We start from the raw sequence: 22,149 nt of genomic DNA, 5'->3' as shown, positions 1-22,149 counted from the left end.
GATTTCCAAAGGCGAGTCGGCTTTTCGTTCTTTCACGCTCCTCGTTTCCCCGTGCTTCGTTTTATCCCTTTATCCGTCGACTCTGCAACCATCTCGTAAAACGGACCGGAGCACAATAAACGGGACTAAAAGTTGAAAGGTAAAAATCTTCAGATTACCGAGCCTAAGCTAATCTCGATAATTTTGTCGTCGTTGTTGACGCGACGCGATCCGTTATCGGAAAGGACGCGGTTCGATTCGATCCAGGAAAACGGTAGATTTTCATAAAAACGCGACTCGTTTCGCCGAGAGCGCTGGATCGGCGATCTATGCGCGTCGGTCAAAATGGGAAAAAAGTTCGAGTCGGATACGAAACGTGAACCGTCACAAGGAAACTGCAATTCGGTCGATATGGCGCGTACTTTGACGCTTATGCATTATGCAGCCAGATGACTCTAAACTATTCCGTCTGACGATTTACTCGCGGAAGAAGCATCGACGACACTTAATCCGGGTGAATCGCGACGTTGGAAAAGTCGAACGTTATCGCGTCGGGTGACGTTTAACGCACAATCGAGCTACACTATTATGTAATTCGCTGAAAAGCGTCGTAAACTGTCCATAAAGTTACTACGCCGCGTAACGTCGATTGTTTCGTTCGCGTTGAATCGAACCGAAGTTAAACACGTCCAGCAGAAAAGCCAGTAAAACGGAATTAAATGCATTCGATATATGTGTGTAATTTGCAAAAGACGATTGTCCGCGCTGAAGCGGCTCCGGAAAGCGTTTCAAATCCGCGTCTCTACGATTCATTCGCGACTCGACCTCTTTTTCTCTCCGAATGGCGCATAACCTCGCGTGTTTTCTTTTCCGGTGAAAACGACGCATAATACTGGAAGGTGGAGCCGATACGAACATCGCGTGACGTCCGCACCTCGTTCTCGTTCGTCGTCGATTTAATTAACGCAACGCTGAAACGCGCTCGTTTCAAAGCCGCCGGCAAACGAACCATCTACCCGAATTGGTAAATTCGCTCCACCTAAAGACGTTGTCGTACAGTTTTTCGATAATCTCCGAAAATTTGAGCAGATACCGTAGGAGTTTAAAGATCGCGTTCGCGTTTTAACGTTGTAACGACCAAGTATTTAACTATCGACACACGTCGGTATTAGGTAACTGTACGGTTCTTTCGTTCGTGGCAAATTCGCTCTAAGCTCGTAACTTGCTGCTCTATCGGACTTTGGCACGAAATCTTTGTACGAATCGAACGTGAAAATATTTCGAGCGATTCATACTCGTCGGCAGAGAGGCGGAAGAGAACGCGGTCGTGTGCAAACTCAGTCGAACGGCGCGTCAAAGGCGTGTCACGCGTATGCATCGTGCAAGATGCAACGGATACCGAATCAATGAGAAATAATTGGCGTGGCTGCATCGTGATCACGGTTACGTAGATAGCGGCGTAAGAAATTTCGTCTGATTTTCGCGTTATATAATCGTGATAATTAACGAATGGCAGGCATGCGACGATGCGCGCAATTAAAACGCCGTTTACTTGACAAATCGTTCGCGCGTACAGTTTCCTGCCGTTTCCTACCATTTCCTAGCGTTTTCTATTGGGTTGGCAACCAAGTGACTGCGGACTTTGTCAATGCCATCTAATGACAAAATCCGCAATCATTTAGTTGCCAATCGAATATTTACAGGCTGCGTCTAGCAGAAGGATAAAAGTTAGCAGACGCGTTCTATTTAAATGCGACAGCCAGCAACATCGATTTCAACCTGTTCTCGGTGCAATACCGTCTTTATTAGCGCGAGTTACTCGATACCCGATAAAAAAATAAATACGCGATACTTTTATGGGAAACGCGTAGACGTCTGTTTCGGTTAAAGCGAATTCCAGGTTTATGAAATAATCATGGGAGGCAAGAGCGTGGGATCACGCCAACGCTCGGCCTCGAGCCAAACGAATTTGCATCGTTATTTCTCTTTCGGTCAATGGCAAAATTAGGCAACGAAAGACCGACGAGAATCGATTTATTCGCTGCTATATCGTGGCTGGTTTATCGGCTCGAGTTCGCGATCTGCCGTTCGAGTGTACGTAGCGGATTTCGCGAGAGATTGTTAAACACGAATTCTAACAACGGGAGAAATCCGTCTAAAGGGTGGGGTAGGAGTTCAATTTGGCTGTGCGAAGCGTACGTACGAGCGTGGATTAGTTTCCATGGGGAATCACGGCGACATCGAAACAGAGAACGTTATTAGACATCTGTCGTAGACGAAGTGCCGTTTGTGTCCGAAAGAGAGCAGACGGAAGAAAAGAGACCGAGAGAGAGAGAGAGAGAGAAAGAGATATTAGAGAGATCTCGGACGTAGCTGTAGAATGGTCGTGGTGTCATTTACATATAAATTGCCCACCTAAAATCATACTGGCGTTTAATTTTCCGCTTGCAAGCCGGCTATGCACCGCCATACTCTGTAGCGTCCTACCACTTTGGTGCTTTTAAATTGCCGTAACGTATTATCTCTCTGGTTTGATCGCGCTTAAATCACACTCGCCATCAGCATATTCGTCTGGTCGGTACGCAAGCACGCACAAGTAGTATATACGTAAAGACGAGTTTAAATTTTGATAAGATAAGAAACGTTAATATACGCTGAATTCCCCAGATTAAGTAAGATTAAATCGCAGAGAATAGGGAGAGAACGGGAAGTCGTAATTTCACCGAGCCCCTTACTTTTTTTTTGTTATGTTCACCCTTCGAACTCGTTACATCGTCCCCTGTCCGTGGCTTCTATTTACACAAACGGCGACTTCGAGTACCCTGGTATCTTCGAGCGCCGCTTATCGTACGTTAAAAGGCGAGTAAAGCCGAATTTACGCCGTCTCACCGTCCATGATTCATCGAGAAACGTGGCATTCGTTCTCGTCCGATCCTTCAAAGGGAACTGCGCGTAGACTCGGCTTTATTCGCCGCTTCGTTAAACTACCGGCCGTAAGGTCGTGCAGACTGCTCGTTCGAATCTTTATTTGTATGGGACCGCGAAGTAATAAACGACGTGGCAAAGCGACGTGCAAGTAACGCAAACTCGTGTGGAAGAGGGCTATCGTACCGTCGCGTTCCAAATCTATTTTCATTGCGATACGATCGATACGCCGTGCGACAGCGATTGGGTTTCAGGGGGAAGCGTTGTCGAACGAGAAAGAGTGCGAGCGGGAAATTAATCGATAACGAAGGGAAGCGTTCCGTGAAAGAAAAATGAACTCGAGAAGTAAATAGAAGAAATAAAAAAAAAAAAAAGAAAAAGGAAAGAGGAAAATTGAGAAAAGGAAAGGAGAAACAGGCGAAAAGTAAGAAAACTGACGGATCGAAGGGAGCCGCCGCGCCGTAAAATTACACGTAACAGCGCTGCAGACGACAATGTCTCGACGAATCCTCGCAGACTACGGCGGAATAATCAAGCTTGGCCTTGCGCGTTCGTGGAAATTGCAGAAATGCCTCTAGCTGTGCTTGTATATTTCATATTTTACGATGTGTACGCAAGTCCATCGTGAGAGCAAATAGAGAGGAGGGAAGAGGCCGAGGGGGCTAGACGGTGAAGGAGATGCAAGAGGAAAAGCTGAAACTTCCTGCGGTGCGTTCTACCGGAGGGCAAACCCGGTACGGTGCATTAACCGGGCATTTACGTGTAGGTAAGCCGTGTAGCGTGCAAATGCATGCCGACAGATCGTTGTAGTCACGGTCGTTTTTGCACTTCGCGTTACCCATCGTAACTCGGCGCTAATTTTTTCACTGAAATCGGCCGAACCGATGACAGCAAAAAGGTCACGCTGGTAAAGCATTAATGACACGTTTCACCGATAGATCATCGACGTGACGTTATTTTTAACTTTATCGTTCGACCGGAAGGTTAATTCCCGTGCTTCCGGATATACGAATACGCGTTCCTGATATTCGCGACGAAACGTGCGGCCTCGATTCTATTATCTTTTCGAGTTGTACGTACACGTGAAAACAGTATATATACATATACACACGTATCGCGTACACGATATTCGTATAATATAGAAAATTGATATCGCCAAGCGTAAGCTTTATTTTTAATGTGGCTCATTCGGTTTATTGCTTGACCCAATTAATTCCGGCAGTCGGAATTTATCGACAAAACGTCAGTCGCGCAATTTGAAATCTCATTTCAGATTTATAACGTTAGCGAACCAACATTTACAACTAAATACCCGAGAATCCAGAGACATAATGCTACGAATGAGGCTGCAATCGTTCGATCACCGTTGCTGAACAAATCGTTCGACCGTCGGTGAGAGACGCGAGGTAAAAGCGGTGCAACCGGCTGCTATTCACGCCAACCCGTATCGCGATATCTTTGAAGCCGCCGTTACTCTCCTCGTCGCGATAATGACGATAGCATCGTGATAATTTTGTCGCGAGACATCGCTAACGATGCCGTCTCTCTCCTCCTCGCGGAAGAGAACCCGACGAAAAGAGATCGATAACGGTAAAACGCAAAGATAATAAAGAAACGGTACGGAACGAAAAGAAAAGGATAGGAATGAAATTTATCGAGATTCTCGGCTTGTGGCGAGCGTTGTCAAAATTGAATTTTCCTACGTTAGAGAGAGAGGAGAAGGAAAAGAAGAAACAGAGGATCGGAGGAGGGAAAAGGGCGAAAGGAAGGCCACGGATACAGCGGCTGTTCCATCGTTATTTATGTCCTCGACGTACAACGCGGCACAGGCGTTCTCGATATACAATAGAAATTTGTTCGGGCAGACGTGTCGAGCAACCGGAATAAGATAGAAAAAAGAAAAAGGGAAGCAAAAATAAAGAAGGCGGAGATAGAGAAGGTTCGAACACCGCATCGCGGCGAAACGTTTTCGGATTCGACGGAGTATTCCAGGAGCGCGAAAAGTGATTTGGAGGAGGTGTTCCTGCGGAACGAGTCAAAGGGAAGAAAAGCTAGGAGAAGGAAACACCGGGGTTAGATTGATTGCCCCTTTCACCCTCGCCTGCTTCAAGGCCGGACTATAGATACATTCACCGAGCAGACAGCGCGCCATTTCTGACCTGATATCGGATCCCATGTTCGCTACCGATTTCGACTTGCGTTTTCCGCGACTCCGATATTATTCTTCCTTCGTCTGTCAGTCGGACACGAGAAATGGAAGAACAACGCGCTCGATTCCTATATTCCTCTTTCCTTGCATCTCTTTTGTATTCGTAGAATTACGATCGAGTCCACCCTTAATGCCGATCGACGTAATTACCTCTCGAAGTAAACTACAAATGCGCAGGGCTAATTCGATGCGTTCGTCTCGATAGTCGATGAACCGATTAACTGAATTATCGGCAGCCCATTAACCGAGAACCGTCCGACTTTCCCTAATGCACTTACATTGAAAACGTGCTTTACATTCGAAACCTGTGTGAATTCCTTTCGCGCGATTCCCATAAATTTATTCGGCTACGCCTCCACCATCCCACGCCACGGTGAAGATTACCATCGGGAATGGAATTACGTGCAGCTACCGAAAGAGCTTTTCACCAACGGATGCAAATATGAATAAGAGCGCGACGTCTGAGTCTTTTTCGACTTTTTCCTCGGCTGTTCCGGCTCGTGCAACCGTGGACGGTGCGCCGACAACGGTAACACGTGGTAGTTTATAACTAAAAATTATCGCGATATACTTACACGGTAAGCTACTTATGTGTCTACCTCGATGGCCGTACGAACACGAGAAGTTCCTTGTATTCAGAAATTTGACGACCCGCGTCGTTTCGTTTCTCCTTCTTAGGTTATTTCGCGTGGAAATAAGATGGGAAATCGAACGTTGGAAATGCGGCATGCGACTTACGACCAGCTTTGTCCCTTCTCGAGTACCGCTATCTGTCGGTTTTCAGTCCTTTTTCGATCCCATTGAAAGGAGGAGGATGGCCGGCAAACGTCAAATTTATAACCCTTCAAAAACCTAAAATTCTGATAAGACATCGTTCTATAGATCCTAAGATACCGTGCAAGTGCCATAACTTATGGCAAATGTGATGGGAAAGTTGTAAACAACGTAGACGAGATTCACGGTACCCCGAAAAACGAATTGAAACTCTCCGACTTTGAACGATCGTAACTTCGAAATGAATACGCGAAATTGCAAATATTCGAAGGCTATTTTTTAAAGGAAAGTCGATATTTTTGTAGCGTGTTAAAACACACTGTCCAGATTGTTTATCGGTAAAAACGAAACTCCACGAATTAAGGTAAAATATCGCCATACGAGTATTCGTTTATCATTAGGTATACTATAAGTTACTTCTAAATACGACAATACGATATAAATATATATTATATTGTATATCGTTACGATAATTCTTCGTATTCGATACATTCCACTTCGTTTCAGAAGTAACAATATATATTTATGCATGTTGCAACAATAATTCTTCCTACCATACATTTCATATATAAATTCGATACATTTTATATATATATTGTTACGATAATTCTTCGTATTCGATACATTCCATTTCGTTTCAGAAGTATATAGTATACGATACAGTATATTCCGTCCTTCTTTTCTTCGGAAAATAGTTTTTCGATAAAATCTATTTGTGACCTTGACGTGTCGTACAATAGCACAATTTCCTTCAATTTCTTTCCTGTCCTTATCGCGTACAAGTTGTTGCAACAATGGCAAACCAGGAATTAATAAACAGTCGAAGAATCCTTACGCTCTTCTAAACTTCTGCGTCTCCTTCGCGTTATCCTGCCTGGATCGTGTCTGGATTATCTGGTCACTCGCTACTAAGAAATTTTGTAATCTCTTCGACAGAGAGTTCAACATCGAGAACTCTCGACTACGAAACTCACTGTCCTCTTGCAAACCATCATCACGATTACGTCGCAATTATGAATACTTTTAACATAAAAGCTTTCCAACAGCTCACAACTATTAGCTAACTTTTCCTCCTTCGCAATACTATAAATAATAAAATCAATAGCCCTCGTTTGTTAGGCTTGATCAACTTTATTAACTTGCCCTGCCGCTCTATCGGACACGTGTCCTTATTTTATGTACCGGCTTCTAAATCCAAATTCGATCACACCGATACGATTGTTAGAATATGCCGTACCGCGAATGAGTACGCGGATCGAGTAGACGACTTATTCGTCGATTTCCTATCGCTACGATAGAACGTAAGAAGATCTCATCGAACACGTTTTAAACTTACGTATACGTTGCTGAATTATTAATCACGCGTATACGAGTACACTTGTCTAAATTTTGCATAACAGTACTCGGTATTATTCGCGTCTCAACGCCGATGTATTTTGTATCGTGCATTATTTTACGCGCAAGTCCGTAAATAGAATTAAATTTAAATCATCGTTAACGTACGATGAATTATTAGAATTTCAAGAGCCCGAAGGCTTGTAAATTCGCTACTTTCTCGCCGTCCTTCTTCGCTTCTACGCGTAGATATTTTAATCTATCTGCTTGGCGCTTCTGTTTCGATAACGAAAGTTGTAACAGAACGTTCCCTTGCAGGAAATTCGCGTTTTAATCGCGTTCGCTCGATCGTCCTATCTATTTAAGAGCGCGCGTTCAAACCATTGTTGCTATGCTAGTAATGTTTAACGCAAAGTTTGTACATCCCATTTTCGTAATAGCCGACTGGCCGTAAAATTAGCGATCGATATTGGTCGGGTACAAACGTAATGGAACCGATATAAACTCGCATATAAACTCTTTACGAATCATCGAATCTATTCGTAACAGGATAATTAGATGAACGAAGTAACTGGCGTGAGGCGTTTGAACAGGAATTTTGGAACGCGACAGTACGTGTTCTCGTTGAGCGGCAAGCAATGATTCGTTAGCTTTCAATGGCAGTCATTTCGTGAGTGTCGGACGCTCTTGTTTCAGAGAGGATTAACGCGGTGCCGCGCTGCACCGAAACGCTTTGAAATTCCACTGTTAAGCCAAGCTACGCTGTTTTCTCCTTTTCGCCGTTACGTGTAACTTCATCTGGGACTATTTTAAAGGGAAAGATGGTGTTCTCCCGACCGAGAAAGTAACTTTTTTTCGACGAACAGTTTCATCGGATTCTTCCGGCCGAGAGTTTTCACTCACCTTGTCACACTTGAGATTTCCTTCCTTCGGACACCCGTTACCTTTATGAAGCACTTGGATTTCCCACGGGAACCGATATACCGACTACATCGTTACTCGCGCTTTTCGAATTACCTACTTTCCGGTATACATGGGAAACTTTCGCACGTCGTTAAATCGGCGACAACTTATTTATTAAAAATACGATACGGCGGAGAAAAACAACGGAGGAAAGAAGGAAAATTAATTTCTGCGAGAAGCAGCTTTTGACGGAAAGAGAGAGAGAGAGAGAGGGAGGGAGAGAGAAAAGAAAAAGAAAGAAAAGAAACGGTAGATTCAGTGGCTAACGGCGCTAATTGAACTTCTCCTGTTACGGTGAAGTTTCAGTGGCGCGCCGGTTAGAACAGAAGACAAATTTTTAATAAAATTAACAGTTGTAAAGAAAGTATTTCGTTAGAAGGAGATGAATTAATCCGTGCCCTGTGACATTCTCGAGACTTGCGCGACGAGTAGCGGAAACTTTCGAAATTCGCTTAAGCCTGGAACGATTTTTTAATAGAAAGCTTCGTTTCATTTAGCCCGGTACGGATACAAACTTTATTTTTCATCGATATTTCTTCCTTCTTTTCTCTCTTCCTTCGTCTCTTTCTCCTCCATTCTTCGTCCTTTCACCTCTCTATTCTTTCCTTCTTCCCCTCTTTTTTATTGCCTTCGTTAACAATTTTCCTTCGTCTATTCCTTTTTCCTCCTCGTTCTATCCGACTTTTCTTTCCCTTTTTGTTTAATCGAGAACGCGATAGAACTTTCATCACAAGTACGCCAGCAAAGGTAACGATATTCACTGGTGCGATTTCTATTTCGCTGCGTCGAAGTGGAACCGTCTTTTCTTCCCCCTTTGTGTCCCTTCTTCGGAGCCTCTGATAAAAGGGGTCGTCGCCGTGGAGCCCGGGACAATCTATTCGTTTTATCGGTGCAAATATGCTGGAGGTCCGCAAGCGGAGCTAACAGTTGCCGCGTACTCTCCTCCCTCGAGGATTACTAGCTCCGGCAGCAACAGGAAAAACGCCAATCCGACTATACGAGTATACATTCTGCACGCGCTCATCGGCAAATGTACTACCAGCTCTTTTTTAATACGTCCAAGTATTTCTTCGTGCTACGATGAAACGCTCTCCGGACGAGTCTCTTGAAATTCGAAATGCTACGCGAATCCGCATCTACGGTCTACGTGTAACGATCTTTTAACGACACAGCTCTCGTTACCTCTCCCATCGTTCGCCAATGACTCGAGAAATTAGCGGAATATTTTTTCTTCGGACGTTTCTCGAAGAATCGGTTTCGAAGAGTCCAGGTCCATTGGAAAGAAAAGAAATAAATATGAATGCGATCTGAAGTGATTTGTTTGAGAGTCCTGTTGAAACGTGGGAACAGGACGAAGCGCCAAAACTACTATCGACTGCAGAAATTCGAAACATTCCGGAAGTTGGTAAAAACGCCAAGACATTTCGTCGACTTTCACATATTTGTCGAGAACTCGAAACTGGAAAAGGACGCCGATCTCGGATAGATACGACACCTCAACCGTGTTTAGCCTGGCGATACTAACGAGTTGCAAAGATTCTACGATGCAACGAAGAATGTTGACTCGATGGGAAGGAAACAAAAAATGTGAGAGAGATCCGTGGCTTCTAGCTGCAAACGAGGAACTCTCCCTCTGTGTGTGTGTGTGTATGTGTCTGTCTCCACTCCGCGTGCAAATTGGAGCATCGAGTCCAAAATTGGATCGAATCGCATTTGTTCCCTTTACCTAGGTGAATCGAATACCTAAGTGATTCGAACAGAGAGAAAAGGCGGAAATCTTGGATCATTAGTTCGCTACTTATGTTATAGATGACTGAATGATCGCTGTAATTTATCCTTGTTACTATTACTATTAGACGAACTGAGCCTGATAATAAATGCAAAGGAATACAACAACGAATACAATGGAGGAAGAAAGAAAAGATAAAAAAGATAAAACAAGAGAACGAAAATACTCTTCAAACACAGAGTACAGAGTGATTGTTATAGTATAGAATTAAGTCGTAATGAAATGACTGTTTTATCTTTTAATCTTATTACTGCAATTTACTGCAATTACAAACCAGATAACCGATGTGTAGCGTAATTGCGGTTTAACTAACGAAGCATAGACATGTTCGTACGTTTGACAATTCCCGAGACGTACGCTCAACGAACCAAAGAGCAGGATTTGTTGACTATACTTGCAGCAATTTTTTATATTATTGTATATTAAATCATAGAAAAATTCGCTAGTTATATCCGCGATTGGTGACTTGATGCTCAGTTTGTTAACGTTTTTCAGGAGATACCACGAAGAGGATCGGATTTTAGTTCAGCTGAAAATTATATCTCTGTATATAATTTCTGCTTAAAACGCAGCGTGTAGACTTTTTGGCAAGACTTGGGTATCTGTCGCGGAATTCTATGTAGATGGGGCTCGACTCACCTACCTAAAGTAAACTTGGCGGACTTGATTTCTTCGTAAGTAGGGAAAGCAACTGGGACTCGACTCACATAGAGAAGATAAGCATACGATCTCGGCGCTCAATCTACCCCGTCGTCCTTTCGAGGGAAGCCAAGGGAAATGTAATACGTTTGTAATTTCTGAAAGAGAAGCCAGCCCTGAATTTTCGTCGAGCTAGAAGTCACTTGAAATAACATACGCTTGAAACGCGTCGCTCGTTTTTCTGCAATCGCCGTTTAACTTTACCATCACGACACAGATCGCTACACGGTTATGATTAACGACGGCGATGCGATTTCTCGATTAAACTCCTAATCGAGAGCAGGTTTAATTCTCCTGATATTTAAACCAGCGATTCTCCAGCTGTCTGATAATTATATCGAGGGAAGAAACTAAGACGAGACGATCCTCAACTCGGTTACTGCAGTTGGAGAATCGACGAATTAATTTTAGCAAATTGAATCGATATCTTGGATGCACGGGAGTTCTTATTGCGTTCGATCGAATAACTTTCTCGAAGTTGGCGATCCTTGAAAACACGTTGCCAACGTAAAATCGCGGTTCTCGATATTCCCCGTTTGATGAAACGTGAAAGAATATCCATTATATTAATCGCGTCCTGAGAAACCATACGCGAGAAGAAAGATTCTTGAATTTGGTATCCGACGTTTGACGAAGACACCTGGCATTTAAACCGAGGGAAACGATTTAATTACCGGCTTCCGTTTTTACGTTGACTTTGATACCTCGATCCGCAAAATTATCTAAAATAGGGCAGTTTATTAAATCGTTTCGGAAACTTTCCACGTTATGCGGCTCGAGAGGATTTATTTAAACAAACAAATAAAAAATGGAAAAAAGGAGAGGAGGAAAAAAACAGAATTAAAAGGAAAGGAACGCAGCGTCTCTAGCTAGCTCTTCCACGAGTGTTGCGAAATTTACGGAACCTCTTTTATCATTTGGCCCGTTTCTCAGCAAAGTTTCGTCCTTTTCCCTTCCTCTCATTGATTGTAACGTACCACGTGAAAGAGGCGAACGTCTCGCCTAAAAAGGGAAGTTCTTATCGCGGCATTGTTGCTCTTTCGTTCTTGTTTCGTAAAAGACCAAACGTCCGCCTACCAAATTGAATTAGTTCTCTGCGTCTCGTGGATCTGACTGGTACGCCGCCAGGTCTGGTTGGACCTGGCCATCGCTTCTCGCCGTCTCCTTCGGTAATACAATTCCTTGCTTATGCTCCACGTGACCATCTATCTTGACACCCTATTCTATTCTCTTGCTTGCTGCTTCGCTCTCGTTTAACTAAATAAAAACCGCCCGGACTAGATTCCTTCCCTCGTATCTCTATACGGCATAAAATCTACCTGAATGTTCACGGTAATCAGGCTGCTGATCAAAGCTACTTTATTCTGCTCGATTTTACCAACCGTGAACACGCGAGAAACGTTTGAACGTTCCTTCTTCCTCTGTCCTTTCGTTTCTATCCGTTTCCACCTTGAAACGGATATTTCTTCAAAAATTTCAAACGCTAATAATACTCGACGCTATGAGACACGCGCTGCCTAACGCTGTTGCTATTGTACCATTGGCAACGAAACTAATTCCAAGTGTCTCGTTACGCTGTGTGCTAATTGCGAATACAACACCGGTCGCTTCTAATTAGTCGATCTTCCTAAGAAACACCACTGACGGCACATCGCGGAAACACATGAACAGAACACGCTAACAGAAAACATCTCGCACGGAGACTCTTCTACCGTGGCTGTAGTAGTACACGTAGTAACTGGCAACACGGAACTCGTTAAAAACTCTGTCTGACAGCAAGCTTTTTCACCATTTCCACTATTAGCCTTTGTGAACACGCGGATACACGCGTAAAGCAATCGTCGCATCGATCAAATATGGTAAACCTCTGGCTGTTTCATTTTATGGGAATAAATCGTTTCAGAAAATACGTGTACCCTTGTTTATAACGTTATATTCCCTTTTTAGTTGCGAAGAATATTATAAAATATTGAGAGATATACAACGATCGTTCGGCTATATTAATATCCTTATCTTTTGTACGAATTCAGTATTAACCGTGCAACAAATTGAATTAAATTAATAACCGTCGCTCGGATACGTAAAAATAACACACTAGATGAATTTCCGCGTCTCGGCATAAAGAGAAACGAGATTTTCACGTATTCCGGCCAATTTATCGTTATAGAGATTATCGTTTAAAGGAATATCGATAGCGTAAAAAAAAACGAAGAAAAAAAGAGAGAAAGGAGAACGTAAAATAATATAGATATTATTGAAAGCATTATAAGGAATTTATATCTTTGCCAGGAAAATGTACTATTCGAACGATTCATCGTGGAGACGATGTAGAGGTAAAAGTCGGAATAAACTGAAAGCTACGAGCGCGACGCGGCGTATAGTTCGTTAACACAAGCGTACTCGTGTAATTTCACTTTAATCCCTCAAACTCTCAATCGCCGATGAATACTAAATACACTCAATTAAAACTCCTCCCGGGAACTTTCGAAATTGACTAAAAGTGACTCACCTTCGACGTCGTCGCTTGGCGTGTTTCCGGAATTAAAGAGGTCATCTGAAACAGAAGTTCATCAACATCAGCCCAGAAAGCGGTTACACGTATCTACGTGTGCTTACACACAGTCGCGCGGCTCACGCCCGACACAGATCAATTCAATCGCTATTTTCTCTGCCTCGTAATCTGTTTTATTAAATTACGTAACGGAGCGACACGCAAATAAATAAGAAGATTAAACTACCGAACGATACTTTTTCATCAATTAATCTTTCGAATAATCGAATTAATTGTCCATTTCAACAGATAAACCAAATCGAAGGATCTTCCTCGTTTACATCGCTATATTAGAAACACCGTGTCCCCTTTTTCTTCGCGAAATGAGAGAAAACACTGAAAGCAATAATAACTTTTTGCTAACGTTGAAACCTACTACACACCGAATATTCATGTTCGTACGACGTATCAATGGTAGTGTTACAATGATACTAAAGTACACGGCTACATTATCTGTTTACTTGTACTTGAGCAACTCGATATTTCACCTATGAGGGGACATTTATTATGTAAATACTCGAACGGATTAGCGAAAGACTAATATGGCAAGTTTCCGCACATCGACACGGATCCTGAACAAACGTAAAGTTATCCGGAAGTATCGACCACGAAATCCTCTGGTTAATCTTCCACGGACAAGCATCGTGGTATTTGCTATTAATATTTGTAGACACGTAACAGCACTTTACTCTCATCGATCATCCGTTCGGTGTATTGGAAAATTTGGATATTTTCAACATTTACCCCGTGCAGTTTGAAATGTTGCTATCTATCGAAAGGTAACGACGATCGAACGATGCCGATCGACGATTCTATGAAGTTTCGTTAGTTTTTAACACGCGCGACCTATTGTATTTTATAACAACGCGCGTTTCACAGAATAGTAGATACGCGCATCGGTTCTATCCTTGTTACCTTTCACAACATCGATGGCTGACTTTTCACCAAACAGATTCATCCTTGCTTCGATGATATTCTATTCCAAGATATCCTTTGTACACAGTTTGAAGTTGTGGCAAACTCGTAGCTGACCACGTCTTCGAAAGGGATTAAATTGAATTTCGCGATCAATAAACCGTTCGTGTAATGACCCAATTATGAAGTTATTGCTCGTCCAAGTGTACGAAAGAAAGTAGCTCTTTCATAAATTTTTCCATAATCTTACATTCCATTCGCGCTAATCTTTTTCTTACGATCGACAGAAAACACGGCTATCATCTACAAACGTAAATGATTTGGAAAAGAAAAGAAAGAAAGTATTATTAACCTCGCGCGATAACGCGACTAACTTATTCAAGTAACGGCAAATATTTCAGCTGCGAGAGCGTACAGAGCTGTAAACGAAACTCTACCAAACAATCGTTGAGGCGATCCATCTATCGGTTAGTTTCACAGTTGATTTCCACAGAGAAACGTAGTAGCAACTGAATTCTAACGTACGGTAGGAAATGAAACCAAAGCAATACACTAATATAAACTGAAACTAAGCTTGTTATAACGTTGATTTAAAGGCTGTCACACGGTTAACGATACAGCACGTGCAGCACGGTGTACGGTTTCTCATTGAGAACTTTTCAACGTCGATGTATTCTATATTTTTTAAATTTAGAATTATATACCATATATCTTACTGTCTTTTCCTTACTCTAACAGAAAATCTAATTACGTTGTGTTACGAACAAAGAAGATTTAATAACGTAGATTATTCCAACTACAATGTTGTCTTAGAGATAAAGATAATTGCAACGTCGTTCTTTCGTAATATTTCCTTTTCTCCGAAATATGCTTACCAAAATGGAATATAAATACGAATTAATAGCGTTATCGTTGATAGAAAAGAAGAAGAACTACTCGTTTATAGAAAAAAAGTGGAGGCTGATATTATGATAAAAGAAGAAGAAAAAAAGAAGCAAAGGAAAAGCCAGTTAGCTGGAAATTTATAAACTCGCAATAGACAGAGCAAAAACGCTTGCTATTCCCATTATTCGTGGAAAACATATAGTATATAAGAAAAGCGCAACGATTCCGAAGTTGAAAGTTATCGTCGTGAAACAAACCGAGGCAGAAGTTTCGCCGTTCGCTTCTTTGTACCTTTCTTTGACGTATTTCGGCTTGTACTTGGACTTGGATTTCAACTTGGATTTCGACTTAGACCTGGACTTGGTGCTGGACATGGACTTGGACTTGGACTTGGTCTTCGAAATTTTAGTCGTGTACTTAACCTCGACAAAAGAACAATCCGTCTGGTTTCCACCTTCAAAGTACGTACACGATTAAACTTTGCCCGACGAATCGAATTTAACTTTCTGCACCGTTGCAGGTAACTACTTTTGTTACTCGCTAACAACTTCGTTACACGTTCAACGCCAAAGTGTGCTGGAATAGATGTGCTGAAAGTTTGCCTCAATGAAAAGACGAGTTAACTATCGATTCTATATATGCAACGATTCGAGAGACTCTCTAGCCGTAATTACCGCAAACTTATTTCATTCGAGTAAGTATTGGTAATGATGCGAAGTAGAACAACGCCAAGCGTTCCTCTCTTCCACGCTCTAGCTACCACGATACGTGCCATAGAAGATTGTCTAATATCGTGGAAACATAGAACGTTATCCTATTGGTTAGACCGTTCTTCGAGTACACGATGAGTTTTGCATCTCAATTATTACGTAGATAACTTTCCGATTATCCGCCATAATTTGTTTGCTCTGCGGTTTACAGTTAGTATCGTTACTGGTTCGGCACGCGTCCGTATCGAGGTTGCACGTGTTATTTTCGGTGACTTTAATCCGAAACAAAGAAAAGGAAAGAATGTGAGTTACGTCACGAGACGTAACCCCTAGTTATGTCTTTTTCTCATTAACACCGGCCATATACACCTCTTCACCTTCCTGACCTTTCGTTCCTCTTAGTCGCCATTGTTCCTTCTTTTCCTACTATTTATGTTTTCTTTTCATTAACGGGCAACAGCCGCAGTTTCGTTATTTCAACTCTGCTCTCCTTTCACGTACTTCATCCACTTTAACGATTCTCATTTTCTTTCGCCCGTGAACGCTTTATCGTCGAAACGAAACAACCAAACACATCAACCACGCGTACAGGATGCACGTATATATGGATTACAATTAAGTAATCCGAGGAGTAGACTACTTCATTCGTCGGCAAAATACAACGGTGTGATATTTTATAAAATTACAAGGCAACTGTTGATAAAAATTTACACAGAACAGATGCTTTTCCTTTTGGCATATACGTACAGGCTAGAGGCTATAGTTTCCAAGTAACGCACGCTTTCGATTTTACGGCGGTCTCTTTTGATTCTTGAGATACGCTATTTTGTAAATCTTACTTGTTTCGAAACTCGCAACGAAACTAAACGGCAATGCCGTAGTGTACCGACAGTGACGGAATATTAAGCAAATGAAGAAATTTTACATATTTTCGTAGTTACTTCGCAACTGTTTACTAGTCGGTATATTTTTGCAGCGCTGTGTCCTGATTCTGATCTCAAATGGAAATTGTTTTGGAAACAGTCTACATTGCAAACAAAGATCTCTGAAACATATGCCAAGGTCATAGAGACTAAACTTCTTTTCCCCAAAACATTACGTTTATAATATTTGAGAATCGCGTGACTGAAAATTCAAAGCGCGTATTACTCGCAAACGTATTCTCTGTGATACACATATTATATCGAAAACAAATTGATCCGTGCTGTGTACATTTTTATCAATCCGTAACGATTACAACAGTCAACAACCAATGGCGATACTGACAAATTGACGATATGATCGTTGGACTACAATTTACAAAAAAAAAAAGGAGGGACAACTGTATATATAGGCGAATACCTATAACCGATTTGTTTGTCAATTCCTATTTATTCTTTTCAATATCCTCGTGAAATGCAAACAAAGAGCGAAATGACTACACAGAAGATTATATGCGTTGCATTCTAAAATCCATTGTTGCAGGTACAAAAGGCAATGTCTTTTACGTTGTATCGAACCGTAAATCGGTATTTTCGATTTGGTTTCGTTTCCGGCCCGAGAATCGCAAGAACAATATACGTACATCGGATATATCGTAATCTCTCGTGCTAATAATGGTAATTTCTTACCGTAATTCATCTTTGCAGCAAGGTTGAGCGTGCACTCGCGTCGAGTAGAATAATCGTAGGGACGCGGTTCGTTCGGACACCACGGCACCGACGGCCCACAAACGCATTTTCCTGTTGCAACCGTATTTCCGTTCTGTCCGGCGGTCCCCTCAGATACCAAGTTGCAACCAGGTTCGGACATTCTTGGCCCGTGCGGGCAATGCCTCCTCCATCTGCCTGGGATCTCTGGAAAAAGGGCCAACCACAAAAAACAAGTTACAACGACTTGCGATATTTCTCTTCCCGTTGAAGTTTTACGCTGTTTGCAGTTTACGAAAAGAGGATGAGAAGAGGGTAGAAAGAGGAAAAAAATGGAACGCCAACTAGAAATGGGCGTAAGTAAACAACGCGATCACGTATACACGTATGTCGTTGCCGCAGCTTTATTTGCAACTTGCCTTGTTTTATTTACCTTTCCCCCTTTATTTTTTTTTTTTTTTCGCGAGCTAGCTATGAATAATTGTAAACGGAACATCGAGATAGATCCGAAATGGAAATCGAAACTGCCAGACCGTTTGTAACTACCGCAACGTAAAAATTTTTATTTCGTCCTCTGCCTTCGACCTTATTCGCGTTCGACCTTATTCGATTATACGTATCGCGACAAATATGAATATTTAATCGTACCGATCGTAATAAAATAAAAAAAAAAGCACGTGGAAGCGTTAATACGCCGTACGTATCTGCGTTTAGTAGAACGCGCCAAAGAAACGGACACAAAAATTCCATGGGATCTTATTTAGTGTCGAGGTAGGCGGGTTGTCGTTGATTGTGATTCGTTTCGACATTAACGATCGAAAAAAGAATAATCTATATTTACGACGATTAGAGAGAACGTGAGGTCGTTGGGGATGCGAAGCGAGTTCTCGTGGGGGACAAGAGGACGCGAGAAAGTCCATGCAATTACGCGGTTGCTAACATCGGTAAACGGGACAGGTACAATGTATGTCAGATCGGACTAAGGCTCCTATCGTACCCGGGAGAATATAATGCGGTTTCCTAACGATACTCGCTACGTGCTCCAACGACAAATTCGGATTCAATTACAAGCGGCGTGCAAAACCGGATTGCGAATCCACCGAGAATCAGGCGAACGGTTTAGAACCTATTGGAATATCGTATACACGTACACGGAAACGATTCTCTTCGAGACAGTTGCTTTCGCTTTTATAGAGTCTTAAGCGCGAAGAAGCAATAAGAAGAACGAAATTACTCGTCGGAAGGACGGCCGTAACTTCGCTATAAGCAAGTTGAGAGCAGATATAGCAAAGCCAGGCTTATTCGATCGATAAGTTTAATAATCCACGGTCGAGCGTCCCGGAAATCGAATTTACCGATTGGTTTACCGATCGACGTTCCACGCTGAAGCAAATTGTAAACGCGAATTCATTTCGGGCTAATGGCTTGAATGTGCTTCCGGCTAATTGGCCGTGGTTCGCCGAGTACACACCAAGAGAGCGAACGCACTCTACCGAATTGCCACCGCTGCCGCCGTCGCGCCGCGCCGCGCCGCGCCGCTCCGCCACCGCCGCAACCGCGTTCCACGTCCTTAGATCAAGACAGAGCGAAATTTTCGGACAATGCGATCGTCGGAAACGCGGGAGTTAGACGAGTTCATCACCAACTGGCAAAGATGTTCCATTTCCGATAACGAGGATGCCTTCAAAGTAAATGTAGAACGCAGACTTGAACGTGCTCGTTCTAACGATACGCGCAAGTACGATTACGTAGACGATTTCGATGCGAACGATGCGACGATGGCGGCGTATGCGTGATATTTGGCAATTTCCGATGGATTTCTTGCTTTTTATTTCAGCGGAAGCCGGTGGTACGAGCGCGTGTAGAATCGCACGGATGTAGAAATCGTATTTTACGCGCGACATTCGGCCAGCTATATTAAATTTGTGATTTTACGTTCCGAAAGGTAAAGGATTGAGAAATATTCGCACGGCGCATGCCAGCGGAACGAAAATGCGCGTAAAAATATTGTAAAAGTTTATTGCTTCGGCGCAAACAGAACAAAGAGATTATCTCTGATCAAGTTTTGTTACGACCGGCCAGTATTGCGCGCGCGACGAAAAATCAATAGTTAAATATTTTGCGTTCGCGGAAGCTGATTTTCCTGCAGCGAACGAGTGAAAAAAAATTCACCGCACGTCGCGGTCTGTGCGAAACGTCAGCGCGGGACAACGACAACGTATATGTACGTCCCTGGCTACGAAGCAAATACTGTTATAAAAAATAATGGCTCCGTCAGAAGCTAATTGTAAGTAAATTATACGCGCGAAACGAGAGACGACTTAATCAGTCCGTGCGCGTTTACCAGAAGTCACGGTGCAGAATCATCCGTTGACGGAAAATGCAAAATTACCGGCACTAGTTGGCGACTTTTTTTTCAATCCCATCCGCGCGCATAGTGCAAAAACCGCGAAATCAGAATGCACCGTCCGGCTTGACAGCTATCCGTTTTCCGACCCGACGTGCGCGTCCGTAACAATTAAACGAACCGGAAACTAAAACTATGCGTTCTCATTACCTGTCACGCGAACGATGATCGACGATCTACAACAATTACGAGCTACGTTCGTTATTGTTCGCTTCGGGCAAAACTCCTAATCGGACGGATTTATCCTATAACTTTCTTCTATAATCTCTGCAGAGTAAATTATTCATAGGAAAAATAGCGAAATAAAGGCGACGCGTGCAGCGTCTTTTAATTCGAAGAATCGAGCAGCGCTGTACGAAGCCCGATGTATGGTAAGACGCCCTGGAAAATTCCATTTCGCTATCTGTTAGTTCGCGTTACCGCGATTACGTTTGTTTAATTAAATTTCCAGTTTGCGGAAGTATAACTTTGGGAATGGAACGGGGAAATATCGGGAGAACGAAAAGGCCGCGTCGTTGTTTGCAGAAACGTGCGTATTTGCGAATCGAGTTCGGGTGGACTTTTCCGTAATTTTATGAAAAATCACGCGCGAAATTCGTTAGCGAGGGATAAATTACGCGTATTTGTTGCACGGCGGGACGATAAAAACGGGTCGGTTCCTCGGGCAGCCACCGGATATTATTCCATACATGCAGAAAATTTTCCATCGAGATCATAAATTTTCCACAACCACTGTCTACTTACGAAGTAGACGTTCCGTTTCCAAGCCCTTATTTTTCCAGTCACAAAGAACAGCTATCGGAAAGAAGCGAGCTTGTTTTTACAGCATACGTAACGCACGGTAGTACAGAAAATTATAGTAAATTCAATGAAACATCCCGACGTTGGCGGAAAGAGTAACGATACGAACGTTACGAGATTCGTCGACGCATATACATATAGATACGTATCGACTGTAAATCGAGCAAATTTTTCTTACGATTCGTGCTATTCGCAGAAAGTAGGTTGAAAACTGGCGTTGTATTGCCGCGGAATTCGAAATAACGCGTTTGAAAAAAGCAGAGATTCCCTTGAGCCGTTCACCGTTTAAAGTTTTAACGATGAGATGGATCGTTTTTGATCGCGTGATCGGACAGGCGTCAAGACACGCGACTTGTATCGAAACCGGCATAGAATAGAATGCGAACACAGGCGCGATACGTTCGACGATAGAGACATCCACAACACGGTAAAAATTGCAGTTGCGTGTTTGCTTTCTCTCGATCAGTATCCTATCAGATATAAAATCGCAAAATCCATGCGATGCATTCAGGTCATCCCGTGCATCCATCGATGTTATAACATCGTGTATCTCTCGCTTCGGATCTACTGTCTCCTACCGATTCACGTAATGTCACGAATTGCACATCACTCAGTCTGATATCCTGCAGCGCACGCGAGCGCACCGGCGCATTCGCACACGCTCGTACACCAACGCAACGCGGCTGCCAATGTAATCGCACACAGCTCGGTGAAGTCCCAGCGGCTTACGCGAAATAAAGCAAGTAATCGATTGCAGTCGTATACAGACCGACAGACTGCCTATAGACCTCGCAACTCAGCGTACACAACGAATCCTTCGCTCAACTTATTTACTCTATCCTTCTTAAAGTAAGTGAGTACTCGCTCCGTCTATCGCACAGACGAAAGTCGCCATATACCTGCCACAATATCTCCTTTGTCGATTTCTGTATCGACCGTTTATGTTCGCGTGATTACGCGTATTCTTCCCCGCCTTTCGTTAAACAACATCCGCGTTTGCGAATCTATTTACCTTCTATCTATGACGTCGCTCGCCGATACGCACCGATCGAAAACCTACGAATCTTAATCGACGCGATTCCATCCGATTTTCCATTTTTTTCTCTTCCCCTTTTAGAGATAACTAGCGCGTGCTTTCAGCCAGAGTGTACATAGTACGCGTATGTATTTGGGCGAAGACACCTACGCTTTTTCGGTTGTACAGCGTTAGAGCACAGGAACGGTAATGGAAGATGCGCAATGAAAGCGTTCCGACAGTTACGTTAAATATTTCTTTGATCATAAATGGAGAAGTACGTTCGATCGAACAACGCGTACCGAATAGCAGAGATGATCTACAGACTTTTGAGCGCGTGTGTTCGTTCTCGTGCGAAATTCATTTGGCGCACAGTTACGAAAAGGTAGATACAGGCGAACGAAGAGTCGCATAGAAATGCCAGCCAAGTAGCGCGTACGCTTGCGGGCCATTCTCAAGATTTGTTGCTCGACATTGAGAAACTGGGCTTCCTACGTTGCCTCGCCGTACGTACGCCGATACGTAGGCCACAGAGTTACTCGCGATGCTTTTTCTTCGTCGAAA

General features: G+C 42.9%; 1 protein-coding gene across 1 annotated transcript in view; it reads right to left on the bottom strand.

Annotated features, from left to right (window-relative positions):
* Positions 1-22,149, bottom strand: part of LOC100742105 (cysteine-rich motor neuron 1 protein-like) — a 159,018-nt gene that overhangs the window by 119,476 nt on the left and 17,393 nt on the right. The window contains exons 4-5 of the mRNA XM_003492017.4: positions 17,345-17,569; positions 13,183-13,227 (exon numbers count right to left, since the gene is read on the bottom strand). Of these exons, the coding sequence (XP_003492065.1) occupies positions 13,183-13,227; positions 17,345-17,569 (270 nt within the window). The remainder of the gene's footprint in view (positions 1-13,182; positions 13,228-17,344; positions 17,570-22,149) is intronic.

This window comes from Bombus impatiens, unplaced genomic scaffold, assembly GCF_000188095.3.
Source record: "Bombus impatiens unplaced genomic scaffold, BIMP_2.2 scf_0647, whole genome shotgun sequence".
Taxonomy (NCBI): Eukaryota; Metazoa; Arthropoda; class Insecta; order Hymenoptera; family Apidae; genus Bombus; species Bombus impatiens.
The sequence above is the reverse complement of the archived record's forward strand: the minus strand, read 5'-3'. Positions and strand labels throughout refer to the sequence as shown.